Source organism: Choloepus didactylus, chromosome 1 (assembly GCF_015220235.1).
Source record: "Choloepus didactylus isolate mChoDid1 chromosome 1, mChoDid1.pri, whole genome shotgun sequence".
Lineage (NCBI taxonomy): Eukaryota > Metazoa > Chordata > Mammalia > Pilosa > Megalonychidae > Choloepus > Choloepus didactylus.
The window spans coordinates 109,123,463-109,145,975 of record NC_051307.1 but is presented as its reverse complement, the minus strand read 5'-3'; the positions used below and the strand labels follow the sequence as shown (position 1 = coordinate 109,145,975).

Genomic DNA, 22,513 nt, shown 5'->3' with positions numbered 1-22,513 from the left:
CAAGGAGCCAAGGATCACCAGCAGCTGGTCTTTGGGATGACTCCTTGATTTGGACATTCTCTCAGCCTCCAAACCGTAAGTTAATAAATTCCCATTGTTTAAGCCAAACCATTTCATGGTATTTGTTGGAGCAGCCAAGGAAACTAAAACACTGAGCATCTACCCCTCCCCTAATTCCCCCAACACCAAAAAGTCCTTGATATTTAGCCCCTTACAAACCTGAACTTACGCTACAATTTACTCTGGTCTTTTGATGCCAGTAAGCTCTGACTTCATCTGTGAATCCAAATCATTATGTGTAAACCTGCTGGTGGTTAATTTTTATAAATCTCTGAGTGTTTCTTCAGCAAGGGCTATGATGCAGTCTGTTCTATTTGGCTTGCTTGTGTTTTAAAAGCATTGCAGTATAAGCCCTCCTATAATTATTGTGGCCTTAAAGCTTTCCACAAAAGTTAAATGTAATAAAAGAAATATACTTTTACAGCTGGCAGAGAATTTATTTCATAGCAAATGATGTTTTTTCATAGCAAGGAAACCCATGTTCATACAGAGATGACTTCTCCAGAAGAATTTAAGATGATTTATACTAAAGAAGCAAAAGCATTTTAAATACAGAACAGTACCAACAAAAATAAAAAGAAAATAAGAATTAAGTAAAGGATTGAATCATGTCCCCTACAAAAGGCATTTTCAGGTCACAACTCTTGGTTCTGTAGATGTGAACTCATTGTAAATAGGACCTTCGGACTGAGGTTATTTCAGTTAAGCTGTGCTCAAACCGAATGAGGGTGGGCCTTGATCCAATATGGCTAAAGTCCTTATAAGCAAAGGAAATTGGACACAGAGAGAGAAGCCATGGGGAGAAGCCAGTGGGGAGAAGTCAACAGAAGAGAAAGGAGATAGATGCCACTATGTGCATTGCCAAGTGACAGAAAAGCCAAGATACCCCAAAGGCTGCCAGCCAGTCAGAAGATACCAAACTGGGAAGAAAGCAAGCTTTCTAGCCTCTGAAATCATTGGCCAATAAATTCCTGTTGATAAGCCAACCCATTATGAGGTATTTGTTTAGCAGCTAGGAAACTAATGCAGAGAAGAACATATCACTGAGACGTAGGCTAAGGGAAGTGAATGTACCGCTCTTCCTGGTAGCCAAAGCAAGTCAAGTACAACAAATTGCCTTAAAATAGAAAACAAAACAGGATTTGTTATCTCTCTTTAGTGGACATCTATTTTTCTTTATGATTAGTGCCTCCTCCTGGGAATTGCTCTTTTTCTCACCAGACCCCACTAAAATCAGGAGATTCAAACAGTCAGGCTAATCATGGCCACAGTGATTGGTCCAGGGTTGGGTAACTGAACAGAGCTGGGCCAATCAGAGTCCTTTCCTGGGGCTTTCCAAACTGAAGCTGGGGAAAGTCCCTTAGTTTCTCTCTAGAACCAAAGCCCGATAAAGCACATCTTGGAGCTGCCAACAGCCAAGCTTCCAACCATACAGCAAAAGCCCAACAGAGAAAACCAATATGAGCGGGCAGCTGAAATGAGGATTGGAGAGAAAGCATCATGATTTCAAAGCCCTGCTTCTTCTTGTCCCTGGATTCTACTGCATCCCAGCCCTTCCTATGATTTGGTTATGTAACAAAATACCTTCCTCTTTTTCCTATGCTGCTTTGACTTGAGTTTCTATACCTTGCAACCAAAAGAATGCTAGGGACATTGAGCAACACGATGGATGGCAAGCTCTACAGCAGATTTACCATAGAATCTGCATATAGCCAACACTTCTCATGAACTGTTTGGTGTTGACTATATTAAAACCTAGTTCTGTAAAGGCATTTCTATGGAGGGAAGTTACACACCTGTGAACCTGATGCAGGAATAAAGCTCAGAACTTGGAATGCAAATGATGATGGTTTTTCAATTTGTGTTTTAGTTGGCAGCTGCATGGAAGATTATTAAAAACTGAAGAGGATAGATATTCTGTTCTTGATTGAGAGGAGATCTGTCTGCCCTAGACATGAAGGGTTGAGGAGATGTTTTATTGGAAAATCAAAAAACCCAACTTGCACTTCTGCCCTGGGGCAGTCCCCTCCTGCCCTCCTCAATGCTAAAAAAAAAAAAAAAGACAGGAGGGGGCATATGTAGGCATAGTGATATGAGTTCTGCAGTTGTACAGATGGTCACATGAGAGACCTGTTGAAGCCCCAACATTCTGAAGCATTTTGAATTTTTTAAACTGCTCCTTCCAATTTTTCCTTCAATGACCACACTTTTTCATCCTTCCCTTTTCTAAAGTTGTGCAATAGGCTCACATCTCTGTAAAAACTTCCTACTCTGGCTAGGATGCTACTAAGTAAATGACTGAGCCTGCAAGCAGAATATCAAGGTTTATATTCAATTCAAGCCTTTATGGAGTGTCTGCTGAATGCCAGCCATTGCACCAGTACCAAGGAAAAAGAGATTAATAAAATAGTCACCACTTTCATATTTCCAACCTGTTTCTGGTCCACACATAATGGATGATGCCTTTGTACCACACACTCCCACAAGCGTACACAGAAACTCACAGTTTCTGGGGGAGATGGAGCATGAAAGTGCAAATAATCATCCTCTTCCAAGATCCGTATCTCCAAAGCATATATGGCCAATAAGATTCATGGAATTCCCTAATACTTCTACAGTTTTCATATTACCTTAACACCTTAACAGGCCTGGAATGTTGTAGGTGCATCTAAAGGACACTTGTCATTTTTTCGTTGCCCAGCATCTGAGCCCTCTCCCTACACATGACTGATTCTCACTCTGAATGAAATGTAGTGGGTGGCTGAAGCTGCTTCCCACTCCAGAACCTGCAAAAGCCTGGTGCTCACGTTCCCAGCTTCTGTTGTGGCTAAAACATAAGCCTTGACTAATCAGGTGAACCAGCGTCAGCCTTTGAATTGGGAGCTAGTGATGCAAAGAATCATAGACAGAGGAGAACTGTTTCAGTGGAGGCAGCAGAAGCAGCAGCAAGCTCCAGTTGCCAGAGACAGCCATGCGGCAGGGATGGTGACCATAGCTGTGCTGGCTGTGGTCTCCAGCCTTCTGCAGCAGCAGGAAAGTCCTCCCCAGACAGGTTTTGGGTGGCTTTTGACTGTGGTACTGGTTGCTTCCTGGCCTCCCTTGTTCTTGTCCATTTTTTGAGCTCGGTGGCAGGGGTGAGGGTTCGGGTTTGGTTCTGTGAGTTACTTTTCTTTGCACAAATTCCTCTTCTCAAATCTGTCCGAGTCCATTTCCATTACTTGGGACTAAGAACTTTGATTAGAATGCAGAAAATGTTCAGGTAAATAAGTTAATAAGTGAATCCATTTTATTCTTTGTGTTTCACAGCAACTCAATGGGAAAGGAAGACACGAATCATTAGACACAGCCAGTAACTGAGTTTGCTCAACTCCCAATGCCCAGGATTTTAAGTTAGCGCCACCATAACAATCAGACTTGGCTCTAGACCCAACGATGTCCTATAAGTTCTCGGGGCTCTATACTTTGTTGTTAACTCTTACCTTTGTGTTCTGTCCTGTCTGGTTATTTCTGACTTAACCCTTTGACCCAGACCAGTGCCCTGAGTCTTTAAGTTCTTTACCTATGGGGTCTATTGGCTCAACTCCCAGAAACAAATTGATTTGAATGCTCTGACAGTACCATGTCTGGGCATGTGTATACACATACATGGAAACTACAAGTGTTATATTTCTTCCTTATTTTTCACCCATGTTGTCTTACTGGTGCATGGGGAGGAGAGAAAGTTAATGGTCTTGCACAGGAAATGTTATAACAGCCACATTTCTGCCCCAGTGCAGCAGTCCTCAAAGTCTTCGCCATCAGCAGAGCTTTTAATCCAGACCCAGAAGGCCTTACTTCATTATTGTTTTCCTTTGTACTTATGCTGTCCCATGTACTTGCTCGCCCCTTTCTAGACATCTTATACCACTCCTAGAGAAAAAGCTAAGGATTACGACATCTAAACGCGGCTTAAGAATAGTCCCTTGCCTCACATCCTGCCACCCAATTGGTTAATATGTGACAATGATTAGTAAGTGCATAGATTGTGCCCAAGATACCCTTCTCATTCCTCACCTCATGCCAGACCAGAAAGGGGTCCCAAGGCACAGGCCAGTGTAGAGGCAAGGATTTAAGTCCGTAACAGCAACAAAAGGAGTTGTTATTGACAGCCTCAGGCTGGAAGCATTCATATGCAAGTAGGAAGGGCCAGTCATCAAGCCTGATAACCTCTCCCCAGAGGATCATTCCCCTCCCTGTCCCCCCACCCCACCCCCACCCACCCCTGAATCATGGCAGGATTGCCCTCAGGGTGAGTGTCACTCCCAGGAGTATGCCATGCTCTGCAGTGTGTTGGGCTCCCCTCAAATGGCTGAGAACCACTGGTTTAAATGGAGATCCCCCTGAAAGCGAGGCTCGGCATGCAAGATGCATAGCCCCTTCCAATGGCTTTGATTTGGGGACCTGCCCAAAGGCATTCATTAAGGCAGTGGCACTTTTGTTAGTAGACTTATAAAAGACATTCAATTACGACTGTTAAATCTCTCCATGTCACAGCCATGAGAGTACTCAGGCCCTTGATTTGGGCTGTTGACATTTAAGTGTATGCTATGGGCTACTTTTTAAGCTGTCTTCTCCCTCATCCTTTTCTCAGTACCAACTATATGTTTTTTCCCAACTTCCTCATTCCACCCAAGAAGCTTAAATAGGCCCCCAAAGGGAACTACATTTTCTGAGTTACTAATAGAAGTCCCTGTTTAAAGCCACCGTGGTTACATTTCTAGGCTGACACATTCCCACCCTATCAACCCTCTGGCACCACAAATAAATTCTTGAAACTGCTTTTCTGTGTGTGGTTGGGGTTATGGGGACAATTTGTGGCACACACAATGGGAAAATCTGTGGCCAAACAGGTTTTCTCCCTCATATAAAAATCGACACAAAGCATTGGTTTCATTATCCTTTTGAGTAACAGAAATCTGAGCAGTCATTTGGTAATAACAGCTGTTACTATAGACCTCCTCTGCATTGCACCTGGCTCTTCAGGGAGAGCAGGTCTTTGCAAAAATCAGGGGTTATCCATAACATTCTTTGAAATTTGTTCTCTTACTACTTGTTTAATTGCACTTAGAAAGTTATCACTTCTATGTAAATATGTTATAATCCACAATAAAAAAAAGAAAAAGAAGAAGAAAAAAAAGAAAGAACCAAAGGCCCTTGTCAACAGCCATTAAAAACCTTTACAATTCAACTTTGGAAATCTTCAGGTTCAAGCTTGGGTCTCAAACATAAAAATCTATCTTCCCATTACCTAATCAAAGTAGCGTTCAGTTTAATTTCCTGTCCTTAGTCATCCTTTTTCTAGAAACACAGCTCCCAGTGTAATGGTATCAAATTAAAATGCCTATTTCTAAGCTAGCCGATAGAAGGAATTCAAAAGGCGGGGGGGGGGGGGGGGGGCGCTACTTTAGAAGTTTTTGTTCATAGTTTAAACTGATGCTGTAGCTATGAAAGGACTAGCATCTTAAATGGTATCTTAAATGACCATTTTGTTTCTGTAATTTATTGCCTCAGATACAGTTGAAATTTTTCTAATAAAAGTACTTGCAAGTTGAAAAAATACATGAATCATTACAAACACCAAATCTTATATATTTTAGATGCTAGGGTATTAGAATAGCTAGAAGGAAATAACTGAAATGGTGGAACTGTAACCCATAACATTCTTTGAAATTTGCTCTATAGCTACTTGTTAAATTGTACTTTGAAAGTTATCTCCTTTCTGCATATATGTTATATATATCACAATACGGAAATAACTGAAATTGTGAAAATATAACCCATAACATTCTTTAAAATTTGCTCTCTAACTACTTGTTAAATCATACTTTGAAAGTTATCACAGTTCTGTATATATGTTAAATTTCACAATAAAAAAATGTGTTTAAAAAATCAGGTACAATAATATACAAAAGGGCAAGAAAGAAAAATGCTCTGCCACCTACTAGCTTTGTGACCTTGGACAAGTTCTTTAACTTCTCAGAATCTCAGTTTCTTCTTCTGTAAAGTAGGGTTCATAATAATTCTTTGAAGTAAATATTGTGAGAATTCAAAGAGATAATGTGCAGTGCCAGGCACAGACAAAGCCTTGAAAAAAGAATAGTGATGGGTGTTAACAGCACCACCACAACTATGTATCACCTGGTCTAAGAGAGACCCACAGAAGATCAATCTTACACAGATCTGTTCAAATACAGGAAATATCCAAGTAGAGAAAGTTGAAATCCAAAGGCCAGCTAAGAAGCATCCTGGGCTGGTTCCTAATCTTTAGAAAACCTCAGACTCAGAAATTGACAATACATTAGAAGCTAGGGGGCAGCATGGAGCCCCACCCCAACACTGCCCATCAAAGCAACAAACTTCCTCTACAATTTGTAGGAGACAGAGGTTTTCTCCCTGGAGAAATTCAACCGAAGAAGTGCCAGCTTCATGGAGAACTCATGGAATCAAAAAGAGGGGAGTTAAATATAAATTCAAGCACTAAACAGTGATCTACTCTAATCTCTTCCTTTCTCAAAATGCAAGCAACTAGGCTTGCAAAATGGAGACTCCTTCTTTAAAAAACTGAAAAGCACCAAGGAATAGACCTTGAAATACTGATATTTGGGAGTTCTTAACAAAAGAGTGAGCTTAACATCCAATGACTCCATAGCAAAGTTCCCACCTAAACTCCCACTTCCCCCCGCCTCACCTAAACACACAACTTCCATTTGGCTTTCTAGTGGTTTATTTCAAAATATGAATAGATATGAAAAGACCACCAGACATTTGAGCAAAACCTCTAAAATAAAAAAAGAGACTAAAACAAAAAGAAAAAAGAAACATAGAGGAAACAAAAACAATGGAAGGAACAGAAAAAAAAAGCTGTTTTTTTTAATAAACCTCAAAGAGATTAAGTATAAATTTAGTCTACATGATACAAGAACAGGATGTTATAAAAAGGAATGTTCATAAAATAAGAAGAGCTCTTGGAAAATAAAAATGAGATAGCAGAAGGTTGGAAGATAAAATATAATTTAAAAAAAACATCCAGAAAGTAAAACAAAAAGACAAGACAATGGACAACAGGTGACAGAAGATAAGAAAGTTAGAAGACTATCTAGAGGTCTGCATCCACTTAACAAGTGATTGATTCAGAAAGAGAGAACAAGAAAAGAGTGAACATGGAATTATAAAGCAAATATACAAGAAAATTTGTTAGAACTGAAAGATGTGTATCTCCAGATTAAAAGGGCCCACCACATGCACAACATAATGGTTGGAGTAAAACACACACATTCTCCAAGGAACATTATTGTGAAATATCCAAACATTAAGAAACAATTCTAAAATTTTCTACAGAGAAAAAGCACAATATAGAGGATCAGAAATCAGAAGGGCATCAGACTTCTTAACAGCAACATAAGAATCTAGAAGACAATGGAGGAAGGCTTTCAAAATCCTGAAGGAAAATTATATTTAAGCTCCAATTCTATACCCACATATATTAGTTTCCTATTACTGCTGCAACAAACTACCACAAAATTTGTGGCTTAAAACAATGCAAACTTATTATCTTGCAGCTCTGGAGGTCAGAACTATGAGACGGATTTCACTGGACCAAAATCAAGGTGTCAGCCAGCTATGCTCCCTCCAGAGGCCCAGGGGAGAATCCTGGCCTTTTCCAGCTTCTAGAGGCCATCTGCACATTTTGGTTCATGATCCTCCCTCCATCTTCAAAGCACGTCACTCCAACCCTGCTCTGCTCCTGTCACCATCTCTCCGCTCTCTAACTCCAATCCTCCTGCTTCCCCCTTCTAAAAGACCCTCGTGATTACATCGGACACACCTCGATAATCCAGGATAACCTCCCTGTCTCAAGATTTTTAACATAGTCACATCTGCAAAGTCTTTTTTATCACATAAGGTAACACATCAAGGGTTCTAGGGATTAGAACAGACATCTGTGAGGGGGCAGGTGGTGGTCAGCCTATCACACCAAGTGAATAAAGGTATCTTCAAACATGCAAGGCCTCAGAAATTTACTTCCCACACTCCTTTCTTGGGAAGCTATTGGAGGATACTCTCCATCAAAGCAAGAAAGTAAATCAAGAAAGAAAAAGACATGAGAGGAAGGGGGAAAGACTCCAGTGCAAGAGAGAGTCAAAAGGAATTCCTGGAATGGGGAGGAAGCAGAGGGACAATAGCTGGGCAGCAGGTCCAGAGAACATGTATAGGATGATGGCAGTGAGGAGGGTTTTAGGGGAAAATGAAACTGGTAGATCCCCTGATGCATTATACCACAGGAAGGGTCATCATGAGAGGCTGTTACAAAACATTTCCAGAAAACCAAGCAAATGGAAAAAGGAGCAAATTATTAACTTCAGAAAAGATAACAAGGTTTACAAGAAAGGAAATACAATCATATCATACAAATTGGTTCAGCGGGGAACAATGTTTTCATGGATATAATCATGTAAACTCAATACAGATTCATCAAAAAAATTATGATATATTGAGAAATTACAGGGAAGGGCAATATATCATAAGGACTTTAAGTATAAGTGCTAAATCCTTAAAAGACATAATAGGAAATCAATAAATGAGGTCTAACACTGAGAAATCATCAAGAAAGAGCAGTATAAGCAAATTGTGTAGCAATATATAGCTAATACAAAAGAAACAGCTAGAAAAGTAAAAAAAAAAAAAAGTTGCTTCTGGGGAGCGAGACTGAAGGATGGAGGAAGTAGAATTGGAAGTGGAAGTGGAATTTTGTTTTTCAGTATAAGTCTTTAAATAATATTTTATTTAACTATTTGCATGCAATACTTCCAAAGAATAAAATTTAATTTAAAAATATATATGAAATTTGCAAAGGCTATGAAGAGACAGTTTACAGAAAAAGAAATACAGATGACCATCAAACATATGAAAAGAAGTTCAACCTTATTAACATAAAAGCAAACCAAATTGAAACTATATTGAGATACTATTTCTCATCCATCAGATTGGTGAAAACCTAAAGGTTTGATGACACCCTCTGTTGGCAAGGCTGTAGAAAGTACAAAATGATTCAACCCCTACTAAGACGGCAGATCCATTTCTCTTTTACTCAGTTGTCCCTCTTCTAAAATTGTATCCTCAGATAGTCCTGCACACATATGAAGTATGTTATAAGGTTATTCACTGCAATGTGGTTTGTAAAAGCAAAAGATTAGAAAGAATCCAAAAGTCTGTCAGTAGGCGACTGGTTAAATAAATTGTGGTTCAGTCACATAGTGGAAAATATTTAATTTCTCAATGAATAAAGAAAGAAAATCTACATAATTTTATAATCAGCTTCCAGGCCCCCAAAGCACAGAGTGCTGCATCTGAAGCCTCCCAAGACAGAGCAGACTAACTGGCCTCCCTAAGTCTGAGTGTAAGAGGAACTTTGCTCCTAATTTCTTTCAAAATCTTAGAAACAAAGCAAGTGTGGCAGTGGAGCAATGTTAGACTTAATGTCAGTCCTAGGTCCAGATCCCAACTTGGCTGCTTCCTTATCAACTGATACTCCAGGCTTCAGTCCCTCTTCTGTAAGAGGGGAATAAAAGTCCCTACCTTGCAGGGCTGATGTAAGGATTAAATGGGATGGTGTATGTGACACAGTGGCACACGGTTAAGTGCTTAACAAACAAAAGTTGTTATTATTAGTAGTAGGACAGGAAAAAAGAATCCTGTCTCCAGGACGGCATTCATTATAGGAGGAAAGTCATCTTGGAAATCCCGAGATAAGTATCAAAAGCCATTGCTCTGCTCTGAAGAAAAGAATAGAAGGAATTTCCCTTCATGACCAGGCAGTTCCAGGAGAGACTCTAAATACACAGGCAGACACACACCCCGTGTGTGTACCTCCAGCTGCTCATTGCCGCCGCCTTCCCCGAGAACCGGCGGAATTTCCCTAAGTATCCTAGGGCAACAGGGTTGGGAAGGACCTGAGTCCAAACACTTTTTACCTAGGGATGAGGACCAGAGAATACCCGTGGTGTGCTGGAGGGCACACAGCCAGTGGTCCTGTTCCACAGCCAGGCTGACTCACTAACAAAATTACCATCAGGTATACATTTTATGATAGCAGTTTTCCAGTGATTCAAAACAGAAAGAATAACCCTAAAAGTGACTCGTCTGGACATTGAGCGTAGCTAACTTTTCATGCACTGGCAAAAAGGGTTGAGTTCAATATTAGCAAAATAAGTGATGTGTTTATCCATGTTAACCATTTTTATGGCTTGTACCTATGATCTACCTTTTATTCACTTCCTGTAGAATGAAGCCCCAAACTCAGTGGTCACATTTAATAAATGATTCTTAGCTGAATCAAGCAGAATCGGGGGAAGAAATATTGAGATCCACTGTGTGAGCGGCACTGTGTGAGCAGCACTGTGCGAGGCCCCTTTTACTCAAATTTAATTCTCATAACGATCCCCAGAGGTAATCGTCCTTGCCCCCATCTTACAAATTACAAAGCAAACTCGGAGCATGAAGTGACTTTCCTAAAGTCACACAGTCAGGAAGTGCCAGTGTGGGATGGAGCCCAGGCCTTGCCACTGTGAGACCACGAGTTTGTGGTCACCAGGGGCCTCTGGCTTCTGAAGCCCTTTTGTTACTGTTTCCCAGCCACTTCCCACTCACCCCCTGCACACATGCAGAAACCCTTAATCTTCAGCAAATCATTTTATAATTCAAAAAGGCGGCCACATCCTTTTTCTCTACCTTCGTTAATGAACAAAGACAACATCATGTTTCCAACACATTAATCAGACGAGGGGGTAAAAACCCATGACTTTAGTAAATTTTCCATTCTCTGGAACAGGACACATACAAGGAAGGTTTACTATAACAAACATTTCTTTTAAACGATGTTACTCTCTCTTTTAATGTGGTCTAAATCCTAAAATCTAAGGTACTTTGGCTTTCTTTCTTAAATAGACAACACAAACCTTAACTGATATTCAAACCATAAATGCAACAGTCAACCAGTTAGATTGATCTCTCACATCAACACAGATTTCCCTTGCAACTTGCACCCAATTTGACTCTGGTCCTAGATGTTCTGACCTGAAATAGTTGCTGGCTGCGGCAAGCACCACGCGGTGGCAGGAGAATTCCTGAATGTCCACACACAAGATGACATCTGTCAGAGCGTTTTCCACTCGGAGGGTCTCCAGGCCATTCTGAAGAATTAAGGAGAGTCCCTTGTCGTCAAATTTTACCTTATCCCCATTTAAAATTTCTACCAGGTCTCCCCTTTCCCGGGAGGGCTCATCTGCAGAAGGGGCAAGGGGCCCTTCCAAACTCTTCTCTACCACGTCGCCCATGGTCCAGGCACCCCTTTGTCCTGCCATCAACATCCAGACTGAAGGAGCGCCCAAGTTTCAGGCAGGTCACATTGCAGAAGCTGAGCGGATTTCCTGTGCAGGGCCCTCCACTTATCACCAGCTGTCACACACGCATAACAGGAAGTCTCGCACTTTCTCATCCTGTTACTACAAACACTGGCAACTTCTATTCTTCTTCTTTCTGTGAATTATCACAGGGTTAGAAATGACTTAGAATGGGTGTGTAGGAGGGGGTTCTGGGAGAGAAGCGGTGGCTTCTGAGAGTCTGCTCTCCGTGGTTATTTTAGTCCATCTCCCACCTCATATCCGTGAGCAGGAAGTCTCCGGGTCTGGTTATTACATTTGTGTTCCTGGTGCAACTATAACTGAAGTGGTGGATGATGAGATGGTGGGGCATTCTACCATGCTTTCCCTCCCACTGCCCAGGAGTCTGAGGCCCCCACCATGAGCCTCCACCCAATCGCTTGGGAAACTGGGAAAACTCTCTTAATCGCTGGTATTCTGTTATCTCTCTCGGCTCTGCACATCTCCTGTCTACATCTTCCTCACTGCTTGGGGGCAAGCAGTGTCATGGCAAATGTTAGTGGCTCCCTCAAAATGTTTTTTGCTCTTATCGTGCCTCTGGGGGTAGAAGAGAAATGGTTTCCAGAATCTCCACAGCCAGGGTCTTCTCTCTTGGAAAACCAGTCAGGGTAAGTCAACATGATTTTCCCCTAGCACATCTCAAATTGGCCTGATCTCATCCAGCATCTACCGATCATGTTTCCATTGGTGGATCATGATGTATTTCATTACCTCTGCAGGTCTCAGTTAAATAGAATTAACTATCTTTTCTTAAACTCCCACTATGTCCTAGGGAATTTACAAGAAATAATGCATTTCAATCATTATACAACTCAATGGGTAGATACAACTTTCCTCATTTTACGTCTAAGGAAACTGAAGCTCTGCTCAACTGAACAGCAAGGCCCAGTTCTTTGGCTCCAAAACCCCTGTTCCTTCTACATCTGCCAGGCCATCAGAGCTGTGATATCACATTAGCCCTTACTCCTGGGTCTTCCATGGAAAATCCTGCAGGGCTTGTCTCCCATGGCTGCACCAGTTGTCCCCAGCATCTTACCAGAGTGTCTCTTGCTGTCTCACTCCTGTTTTCGTTCTCCTTCTACAGTGAGTAGCATTGCCAGTCCTTCTGGCCAGCAGGGAGCCCCAACCTTTTTCTCTGTCCTGTTCACTGGTGATTGAAGCCCTCCAGGGGTTCTAGCACTGCCTCAGCTCTTTTCTCCCCATGGATACTGACTCCTGAAGTCAGGGTCTTTGGTAGTCCTCAAAAACTTTTCCTATATCCAGAGCACTATCAATCAAGATGCTTTGGGCTGCAAATAAGAGAATATCCCACTGGTTTAAACAATAGGCATCTCACATTATGAGAAGCTGGAGGTAGGGAGTCCCAGGTTGATTCATCAGCTTGGTGATGTCATCAAAGACACAGGACCTTTCCATCTTTCCACTCAGCCAACCCCAGTGTGATGGAGATGCCCCTCATGGTCACATAATAGCTGCCATGGTATCCAACATCATGTCTCCACACCACTGTAGTCCTAATTCAGGAAGAAGTGTGTCAGGTTTCTTCTCCCCCATCTCTCTCATTTTGCTAGGGAGAAAAGTCTTTCCTAAAATCCCCCATCACACTTCTCCTGGGTCATTTTGCCACCCCAGACCAATCACCAGGAAATATATATGGATTGTCATGATTGGCTTGGACCAAATATGATTCAACTCCTGCAACTGGGCCACTTTCCCCAACATGATCAAGGAATAGCCATGTGGTAGCTGAACAAAGTCAGGGTTCTGTTAACACAGAAGAGGGGAAAGGCTGTTGTGCAGTCAGCCTCCTGTGCCTGACAAAAGGTCATGCACATCCCTAGCTCTCCCCCCAGGCCTTGACAGGGAAGAGTTCAAACTTCCACCTCCATGACTCTAACCACCATCTCTAGTGGGGCTGAGGACCAGGCACAACCTAATCCTCTCATGGTGCCTTGTCCTCCCAAACCTCTCAAATTGTAAATGACATGGGCCATACGCAGCTCCCTCCAAAATAAAACAAAATTAAAACTAAAACTCAATTCCTCCTTCACTAGGGACCCCACTCACCAAGATCTCTTATTCTTTTTCATATACTTCCAAAGTGCTTCCTCCCCCTATAATCAGACAACTCTTACCTTCCTTGCACCCTCCATTTTCCTAGTAGTCAGGCACACAGGGCTGTACCACAGACTAGCTAATATCTAGGATTAGATTTTGGTGCAAAAGTTTAAAAGAAAAAAAACAAACAGTTTGGCAACTATGTCAACTTGGATATGCCTGAGACTCAGCATGAACTGATAAATATTCTTTAAAACTATAAGCAAAACATTCTTTTCTGTGGGAGCTTTATTTCCCTACCAGCCAACAAAATATATAAGCCACTGGCTTACACATTTTTACTGCTGAGACAAAAATCTAATTATATCTTGTTGGGGCAGTTGTTTATGATACCTATAAGGAATAGATTCTATTCCCCTACAAGTTGTAGCTTTGGTCAAGGAAAATCTCTATTCCTGAGACCACAGACTGTCCCTTCTCACTCCAGTCAGCTGTCTTCTTTAGCACAAATTATAGTCATAAGAACAATTCTTAAGTTACCTACTGAGGAAGAGTCACTGTTCACTTGTGTTAACTCACTGGTACTAAAATTATCACTTATTGAGCATCAATTATGTTCTAGGAACTATGATTGGTACTTTATGTACACGAATGCACTTAATCTTCCCACCAATCCAGCGCAATAAGTACTTTGATGTCCATTTTAGAGACATGAAAATAGGCAAGGTCACATATTGAAACAGACACTGTCGATGCTGCACCCGTATCCACACAGCCCATCCTGGAGGTGGCCCACAAACAGTTCTCTTAATGCCAAAAGCATTGCTCTATCTCTGAGAGTATTTTTAGGTGCTAGAGAGTTAATGTCCCAAGAATGGCCTTCAGCCAATGAGGGCCTGGAGTTGGTAGAAAAATACCCCAACTTCCTTGTCCCTTGGGATAATTCTGAAGTGTGTTCTGTACTCTCTTTCAGAGGACACCCAGAGTATTGAACTCCAGTTGCCCACAGTATAACCCACCATTCTTTGAGGGCTTTGCTCCATTCCCATCTCATTTCTCCACCCATCACTAAACTTCCCAAATAAACCACTTATACCCAACCTTGTCTCAAAGTCTGTTTGGGGAGGAAACCAGCTTAAGACACATAGCTATTGAGTGGCAGAGGTGAGATTTGGATTCAAGTCTGGCTAATTCTAAAGCCCAGGCATTTCATTTTCCACTGTTCTCTACTGACCCCAAGTAAATCCCAATCCCAGGGAGGGTCTTTCCCAGAACTAGCCTCAACAGTCCAATGCATCTGGGACCTGGATCCTTCATAGTCAGGGTGTCCAGTCTTCCAGCCCTCTCTGACCTGAGGGTCTCCTTCCACCAACCCAGTCAATGTCCAGTAGGCTCTGGCTCCTGCTCTTTTCTACTGCTTCCAGCTGCTCAAGGGCCTGACTCATTGTTGATAATAAGGGCTTCATAAAGCCGACTGAGACTGTGCCTGCCTTTGTAGGGCACAGTCACAATTGCTGTGGCACCAAAACATTACAAGCTGCCCCTACAGTGCCTCTAGGTCTCTGCCGGCCACATTTGCCAGGGTCAGTCTGTCTTGAACACCACCATTGCCGCCAGTATCCCTGAGGACATCAGCACTGCCTCCACCGCTCTCTCCCAGAGAAAGACAGGCCCCTTTTTCTTTTCTGATTTTAGCAGAAAGGTCAAAAAGCCTCCTCTTGGCATCCTTTCTTTCCTGCTTCTCAGAATCTTTGAGTTGCTGTTCTCCTTTGTCTCCATTTGGGACTATCACCACCTATAGGGTTAATAGCCTGTAAGGGGCTGTCACCAATTCAGACAGGAGCCAAGAGAAGTCACCTGTTCCCCTACACAGAAGCTCTCGTTCCTGTGGATGAGGGAACAGTGGGACATCACTTGTGCAGCATTTAAAAATAATTCATTTATAAGTGGCTGGGTGTAAGACAGAAATATAAACATTGCTTTCCAGTATAGCAGCAATAGCCAGTAAAAGAATGTAATGGAGAAATAGTGCCATCTACAATGATAATAAACACATAGGTAAATATCCAGGAATAAAATTAATAAGAAATATAAGAGAAAACTAACAACCCTTATTAAAAGCTTGGCAAGAAGACTTGAATAAATACACTAAGTTCCTACATGGAAAGACTAAATATTGTAAATAAATATACATCTCCGTTCTTCGCAAATGAATTTATAGAGGATGGTTCTTAAACGTTATGTATACAAAATAACTTTAAAGTTATTTTAAAGTTCATAAGTGAACAAGAATGGCTAGGACATTTTTGAAAAAGACATGCTAATAAGGACACGTAAGCATGAACACACAGTAAATGAGTGAAGAAGGAATTCAATGAGTTTCAAAAGAACGTATCTTCTACAGAAAGTTGGCTAGGTGCCCAGTAAGTTCCCACCAAGGCATTTACTCTGCCGATTTCCCTTCATCCAAAGTATGACCAAGCCTCCCAGACTCAAGGAGTCCTGATATTGATCAGACTTGAAGCTAATTTAGTAATGGCTAAATAATTACTCACTGCTCCGTGGCATGCCCTGGTTAAAGTTGAATTGAAGAGTGGCTGAGAGATTCCAAATGGAGTCGAGAGGTCACTCTGGTGGACATTCTTATGCACTATATAGATAACACCCCTTAGGCTTTAATGTATTGGAATAGCTAGAAGTAAATTCCTGAAACTACCAGACTCCAACCCAGCAGTCTGGACTCCTGAAGACAATTATATAATAATGTAGATTACAAGGGGTGACAGTGTGATTGTGAAGACCTTGTGGATCACACCCCCTTTATCTAGTGTATGGATGAGTGGAGGAATGGGGATAGAAACTAAAGGACAAATGGGGTGGGATGGGGGATGATTTGGGTGTTCTTTTTTCACTTTTATTTTTTATTCTTGTTCTGGTTCTTTCTGATGTAAGGAAAATGTTCAGAGATAGATTGTGGTGATGAACGCATAACTATGTTGTCATGCTGTGGACAGTGGATTGTATATCATGGATGATTGTATGGTGTGTGAATGTATTTCAATAAAACTGAATTTAATAAAAAATAAAAAAATAAAAAAAGTGGAAAAAAAAAAAGTTGAATTGAAGAACTCAGTCTAGGGCAGGGTTTTTCCACCTTGGCATTACTGACATTTTGGGCCAGATAATCCTTTGTTGTGGAGGGCTGTTCATGCATTGTAGGATGTTTACCAGTATCCCTGGTCTCTACCCACTAGATGCCCCCCTACCAGGTGTGGCAACACATTTAATGCCTGCAGACATTGCCAAATGTCCCCTAGGGTGCCAGAATCATCCCCTTTGAGACCACTTGACTAGAAGCTAAAGTGGAACCTCCTTTGTTTTACTGCCCTCTTCATCTGAAAGTGTGAAACCCATATGCCTAGACCTGCCTGTGGAGAGACGAAGAGTTGGCCTGACTTCTGGTCCCCAGAAGGGCCCTGACTCAGTTTACCTGGATGGTCTATCCAACTTTAAAGCTATCACAAGCTCACAAGGGAGTGAAAAGACAGACTGTGCAGGAGTGTTGACGTGAGCACAATGAACCTCGCCCACTAGTAATATTTGGGCAGTGAAATTCAGGCTCTCACACACCAGGTTAGCAACCTCTCTTCCCAAGTGGACAGACTGAGGAGGGGAGAGAAGAAGGCCAGGAAGGGAGTAGAGAAAGAAAAGAATTGTTCTCTCCCACGCTCCCCTGGTTGAGGAGAGGAAATATGAATGGAATTTCCATCATCTCTATGGGAAAAGGCAGAGATTATTTTTGTTTTTATTTTTGTTTTTAATCTTGTGCTATCTTTAATATTTCAATCATCAAAGCAGAAAAAAAAAGTAAGTTACATAAGGATCAAAATTAGATAAGCTTTCCTTCTGCAGTACCAAATGGCATGACTCTGTGGAGAAATGCATGTATAAAGCTTGAAAAGAATAGACTTGTGAACCAAGAATTTAATTCTCAACCAGTTCATGTTGAAAGCAACTAAAACACATGCTTGAGCATGTAATTTTTTTAGAAAATCCATAAAAGCTATTCCATAGCATTCTTCAGATCTTTGTTATATAAATAAACAATAAAAACTCAAAAGATATTTTAGAAACATAGAAGTCAGTTTTGAAGCTAGTTAAATCACTTGTCAAAATTAAAGCTTAGATAAATCATTGTAATTGTTGTTATAATATTACAGGCAAAATATCATGAAATGCCAATCATGTGACTTCCCCCCATCCCACCCTGCTGAGGATTTCTAATCCTAGATTGATTTAATCACACCCAGAACGGAAGAGGCACTAGCAGTATTTGGGGCAGGACAGCTCATAATTGTATATAGGGGAGTCCAGGTTCTGTGGGACGTGAGGTTTATACAATTTGGGAAGACTTTTAAGGAGAGGAGTTCAAAAATTCCAAATATAAAATTAGGGATAAAAATGAGTAGAATGAGAAAAGAAACCATGACATATTACAAAATGTAAAAAACTGACAAATACTACAAACATCACAAAATCCAGGAAAAGAAACATAATACTTTATTAATTATCTGCCTAACAGATCTCTCTAATAATTTTTCCCTAAATTTTTTGGCTTCCTGTGCTTTATGTCTTCATATGATAAAGATTTTCTAAGATTTTCTACAGACATAATAGAAAAATAATTCAGTCTTTCCTCTAGAATGGTTTATGAAATTTTGGTTTTTATTACTCACAGTTTATAAAGTTTATTTCAGCTTACAAGTTGGTGTTAGTAAATGTCATGTAAAATTTGGGAATTTTTTTCAAATTTTGAATCTCTCTAACAAAGTTTCTTTATGAGCTAGAAGATCTGAGGGCAGGCCTTTTTGTACAGTGACTAATCTTAAATTCTCCTTGAATTGACAATGGTCAATTACCCAGTTTGTCACTGATGTCCTTGTCATGGAGGCACATTATGCATTTTGGGTTCTTTATGGATACCATTATGTCATCAAGATCAGCAATAAATGTAAATCTTTTTCTAGTGTGTTAATTTGATTCATTCCTCTTCATTTATTGGATTATAAACAGTCCAAGAACTTATTTGTTAGTTAGAAATTTAGCTTCTCATCTTAATGAATTATGGCTTTTGATATGATCTAAAAATTGTTATAATTTTCTCCAGATCAGAATAATGTCTGTTGATAATTTTATCAGCTGTATTATTTTTGTTTCATATTTCTGTAATATTTACCTAAATTTTCCCTTTTTTAATAAATAAAGATGACCCAAAAATGTGCAGATGTCCACATTGCAGTTAACAATGGCACATGCCTAACTCAAGCTCCCCTTAACCAGATCCCAGAACTGCTATGGGCTACACCTGACGTAAAGCAAAGTGGGACTGAAGGGACGGTAGAATATAAACAGACATATTCTTAACTGATTGCAGATAAATATCTTTTTCAAATTTTACAAAAACATGTCACATGGACAGGGACAGGCCCCTTCCAAGGGACTTGGAAGAGGTTTGTGCAAGTGAGAAGCCCTGAAGTTTAAGCTTCTTTGGCCTTACAGTCAATCAGCCTTTGGCTGGCAAATTGACTCTCACATTTAGCTCCCTGGCCCCTAATCCCACTCTGTAATTGCCCACAAAGGAGAACAATTAATTAAAGCAAAACACAGTAAAGAAATAAGACCCAGGGTAAAAGTTATAGATACCCTGACAACCAGAACATTCCCCAACACATTTTTTTACCTTATCCTTTTTTTAAATTCAATTTTATTGAGATATATTCACATACCATGCAATCATACAAAGCGTACAATCAATTGTTCATAGTACCATTATATAGTTGTACGTCCACCAGCAAAATTAATTTTTGAACATTTTCATCACCACACACACAAAAATAATAAGAATAAAAATTAAAGTGAAGAAGAACAATTGAAGTAAAAAAGAATACTGGGTGCCTTTTTTTTTTTTTTTTTTTGCCCCCATTTTTCTACTCATCCTTCCATATACTGGATAAAGGGAAGTATGATCCACAAGGCTTTCCCAATCACATTGTCACCCCTTGTATGCTACATTGTTATACGATTGTCTTCAAGATTCAAGGGTTCTGGGTTGTAGTTTGCCCCCAACACATTTATAATTAGATAAATATTAGTTTAAGAATTGTTTAAACATTAATGTAGCCATCAGAAACATTAAGAAAAATGGGTTTGTTTTCCAAAAAACAAAAGAATAGGCTAAGATATATTAGGAAAAGTAGACTAGAAGAAAGCAGTTGGCAATAATAATTTTAGACAAATAAGAAATTATTGAAAGCAAAAAAAAATTAACAAACTAAAGAGGGACACTTAATAATAACAGGGGCAACCAATAGTTAAGCTATAACAATACAGCACTTTGAATATGGACTTAGGGCATTAAAATACAGAGAGCAGAGGAGAGTGACCAGGGTAAAGAGTTTGAAACCAATGTCATAGGAGGAAAGGTCAAAGGAACTTATGTGGGGAACATTGTAAACACCAACAAGGTGAAGAAAGAACTTTGCCAGCCACCTCTTTAGCCTTTCCACGTTTCCCAGCCCAAACCAGCCTGGGGAAAGAACATGTTTGGCCAGTGACTCTCGTCTGAGAAGTCCTGAGTGGCTGAGCTAATATATGAGCTCTCTTGGGAAGGGTGAGAAGAATTCACGAGGAGAGAAAAGGACGAGAGTAAAGGCTTTCCAGGGAGAAGCGGTAGTGTGTATAAAGACTCAGAAGTGCAAAAGAGAGAGGAGTACATGAAAACTACAAACCATTAGTTGCAACGTGCTGAGTTGGGGAGGAGTTGGAGAATGAAGTACATTAGCAAGAGACCAGGCCAGTGAGGGGACTGGGACCCATGCTCTATGGTAGTGAGCGTTCAAACTTGAGCCTCAGCATTGCTGGTTTCCACCTCCAGAGTTTCTGATTCAGTGGATCTGGAGTGGGGTCTGAGAATTTGCATTTCTAATAAGTTCCCAGGTGATACTGATGCTACTGGACCCAGAACCATTCTTTGAGAAGCACTGCTACCTGTGAATCTGCCAGAGACTCTACCGATGTTTAACAAGAAGACCCTGATGTGGGATTTGAAAGCCGTCATTGGAAGAAGCTCAAGTTTGCCTCTGGGGGTCAAACAAGAACAAACCAGAAGGAGTTATAGGAAGACACTTGCAATCCAACTGAAGCATTCTCGAATCCTTAGAGCTGTCCTAGGCTAGCCTCAACCAACAGATCACAAAATAAACCTAGATGATTAAGTGACTTGCCCAAAGACACACAGCTAGACACACAGGTAAAATGGGACTACCGCTCAAGATTCACAACTCTGGAATCAGTGCCTTACCCACCACCCCATGCTAAGTTAACATAATCAGATAATTGTAATATTCACCCATGCTTCAAACAAGAGTAGTTTTCCATTCTGTCCTCTGGTCCTCTTTTGGTTCCAGTTAATACCTGTGTGCCCAGAGGACAATGACCCAGAAGCTTCTAACTCAAGTCAGGGTTCACCTGAGGTACGCTAGCTCAGAGGTGGGTGCCCCAGCCTCTCACACTTCCACACTGCAGACACTGCTGGCCTGGCCATTTCTCCCTGGCCCTTTCAGACACAGCTCCCAGCCCGTTTCAAGGCTGCCTCACATTCTTAGGCTCCTGCCATCCAACCCTCAGCCCTGAGCCCCTCCACTGACTCCTCTTGCCAGTCACATCCCAGCATAACAATAACAAAAGAAAAATGCTTTCATAAAAAACAATAAGATGGGGACTGCCCAAATCAGAAGAGGGAAGTTGAAAAGTTCTGGAGGGGGAGCACGTGGCTGATCTAAGTGGGGAGCCTGGAAACTAAAAGTCAAGAGCAGGGTCAATTTCAGAACCAACTGTTTTAAAACTTAATCTAGAGTTAATTGTTTTTAAAAGATCTGTGTTGACAAAAATTAACTCAAAATGGACCAAAGATCTCAATATAAAAGAAAGTACCATAAAACTCCTAGAAGATAATGTAGGAAAACATCTTCAAGACCTTGTATTAGGTGGCCACTTCCTAGACTTTACACCCAAAGCACAAGCAACAAAAGAAAAAATAGATAGATGGGAACTCCTCAAGCTTAGAAGTTTCTGTACCTCAAAGGAATTTCTCAAAAAGGCAAAGAGGCAGCCAACTCAATGGGAAAAAATTTTTGGAAACCATGTATCTGACAAAAGACTGATATCTTGCATATATAAAGAAATCCTACAACTCAATGACAATAGTACAGACGGCCCAATTATAAAATGGGCAAAAGATATGAAAAGACAGTTCTCTGAAGAGGAAATACAAATGGCCAAGAAACACATGTAAAAATGTTCAGCTTCACTAGCTGTTAGAGAGATGCAAATTAAGACCACAATGAGATACCATCTTACACCAATTAGAATGGCTGCCATTAAACAAACAGGAAACTACAAATGCTGGAGGGAATGTGGAGAAATTGGAACTCTTATTCATTGTTGGTGGGACTGTATAATGGTTCAGCCACTCTGGAAGTCAGTCTGGCAGTTCCTTAGAAAACTAGATATAGAGATACCCTTCGATCCAGCGATTGCACTTCTCGGTATATACCCAGAAGATCTGAAAGCAGTGACACGAACAAATATCTGCACGCCAATGTTCATAGCAGCATTATTCACAATTGCCAAGAGATAGAAACAACCCAAATGTCCTTCAACAGATGAATGGATAAAGAAAATGTGGTATATACACACGATGGAATACTACATGGCAGTAAGAAGGAACGATGTCGTGAAACATATGACGACATGGATGAACCTTGAAGACATAATGCTGAGCGAAATAAGCCAAGCACAGAAAGAGAAATATTATATGCTACCACTAATGTGAACTTTGAAAAATGTAAAACAAATGG

At 40.8% G+C, this 22,513-nt stretch overlaps 1 protein-coding gene across 1 annotated transcript in view; it reads right to left on the bottom strand.

Annotated features, from left to right (window-relative positions):
• KLHL6 (kelch like family member 6) overlaps positions 1 to 11,486 on the bottom strand; it is a 61,311-nt gene extending 49,825 nt beyond the window's left edge. Inside the window, exon 1 of the mRNA XM_037839616.1 lies at positions 11,173 to 11,486. Coding sequence (XP_037695544.1) covers positions 11,173 to 11,465 — 293 coding nt within the window. The 5' untranslated portion in view covers positions 11,466 to 11,486. The remainder of the gene's footprint in view (positions 1 to 11,172) is intronic.
• Positions 11,487 to 22,513: the final 11,027 nt, after the last annotated feature.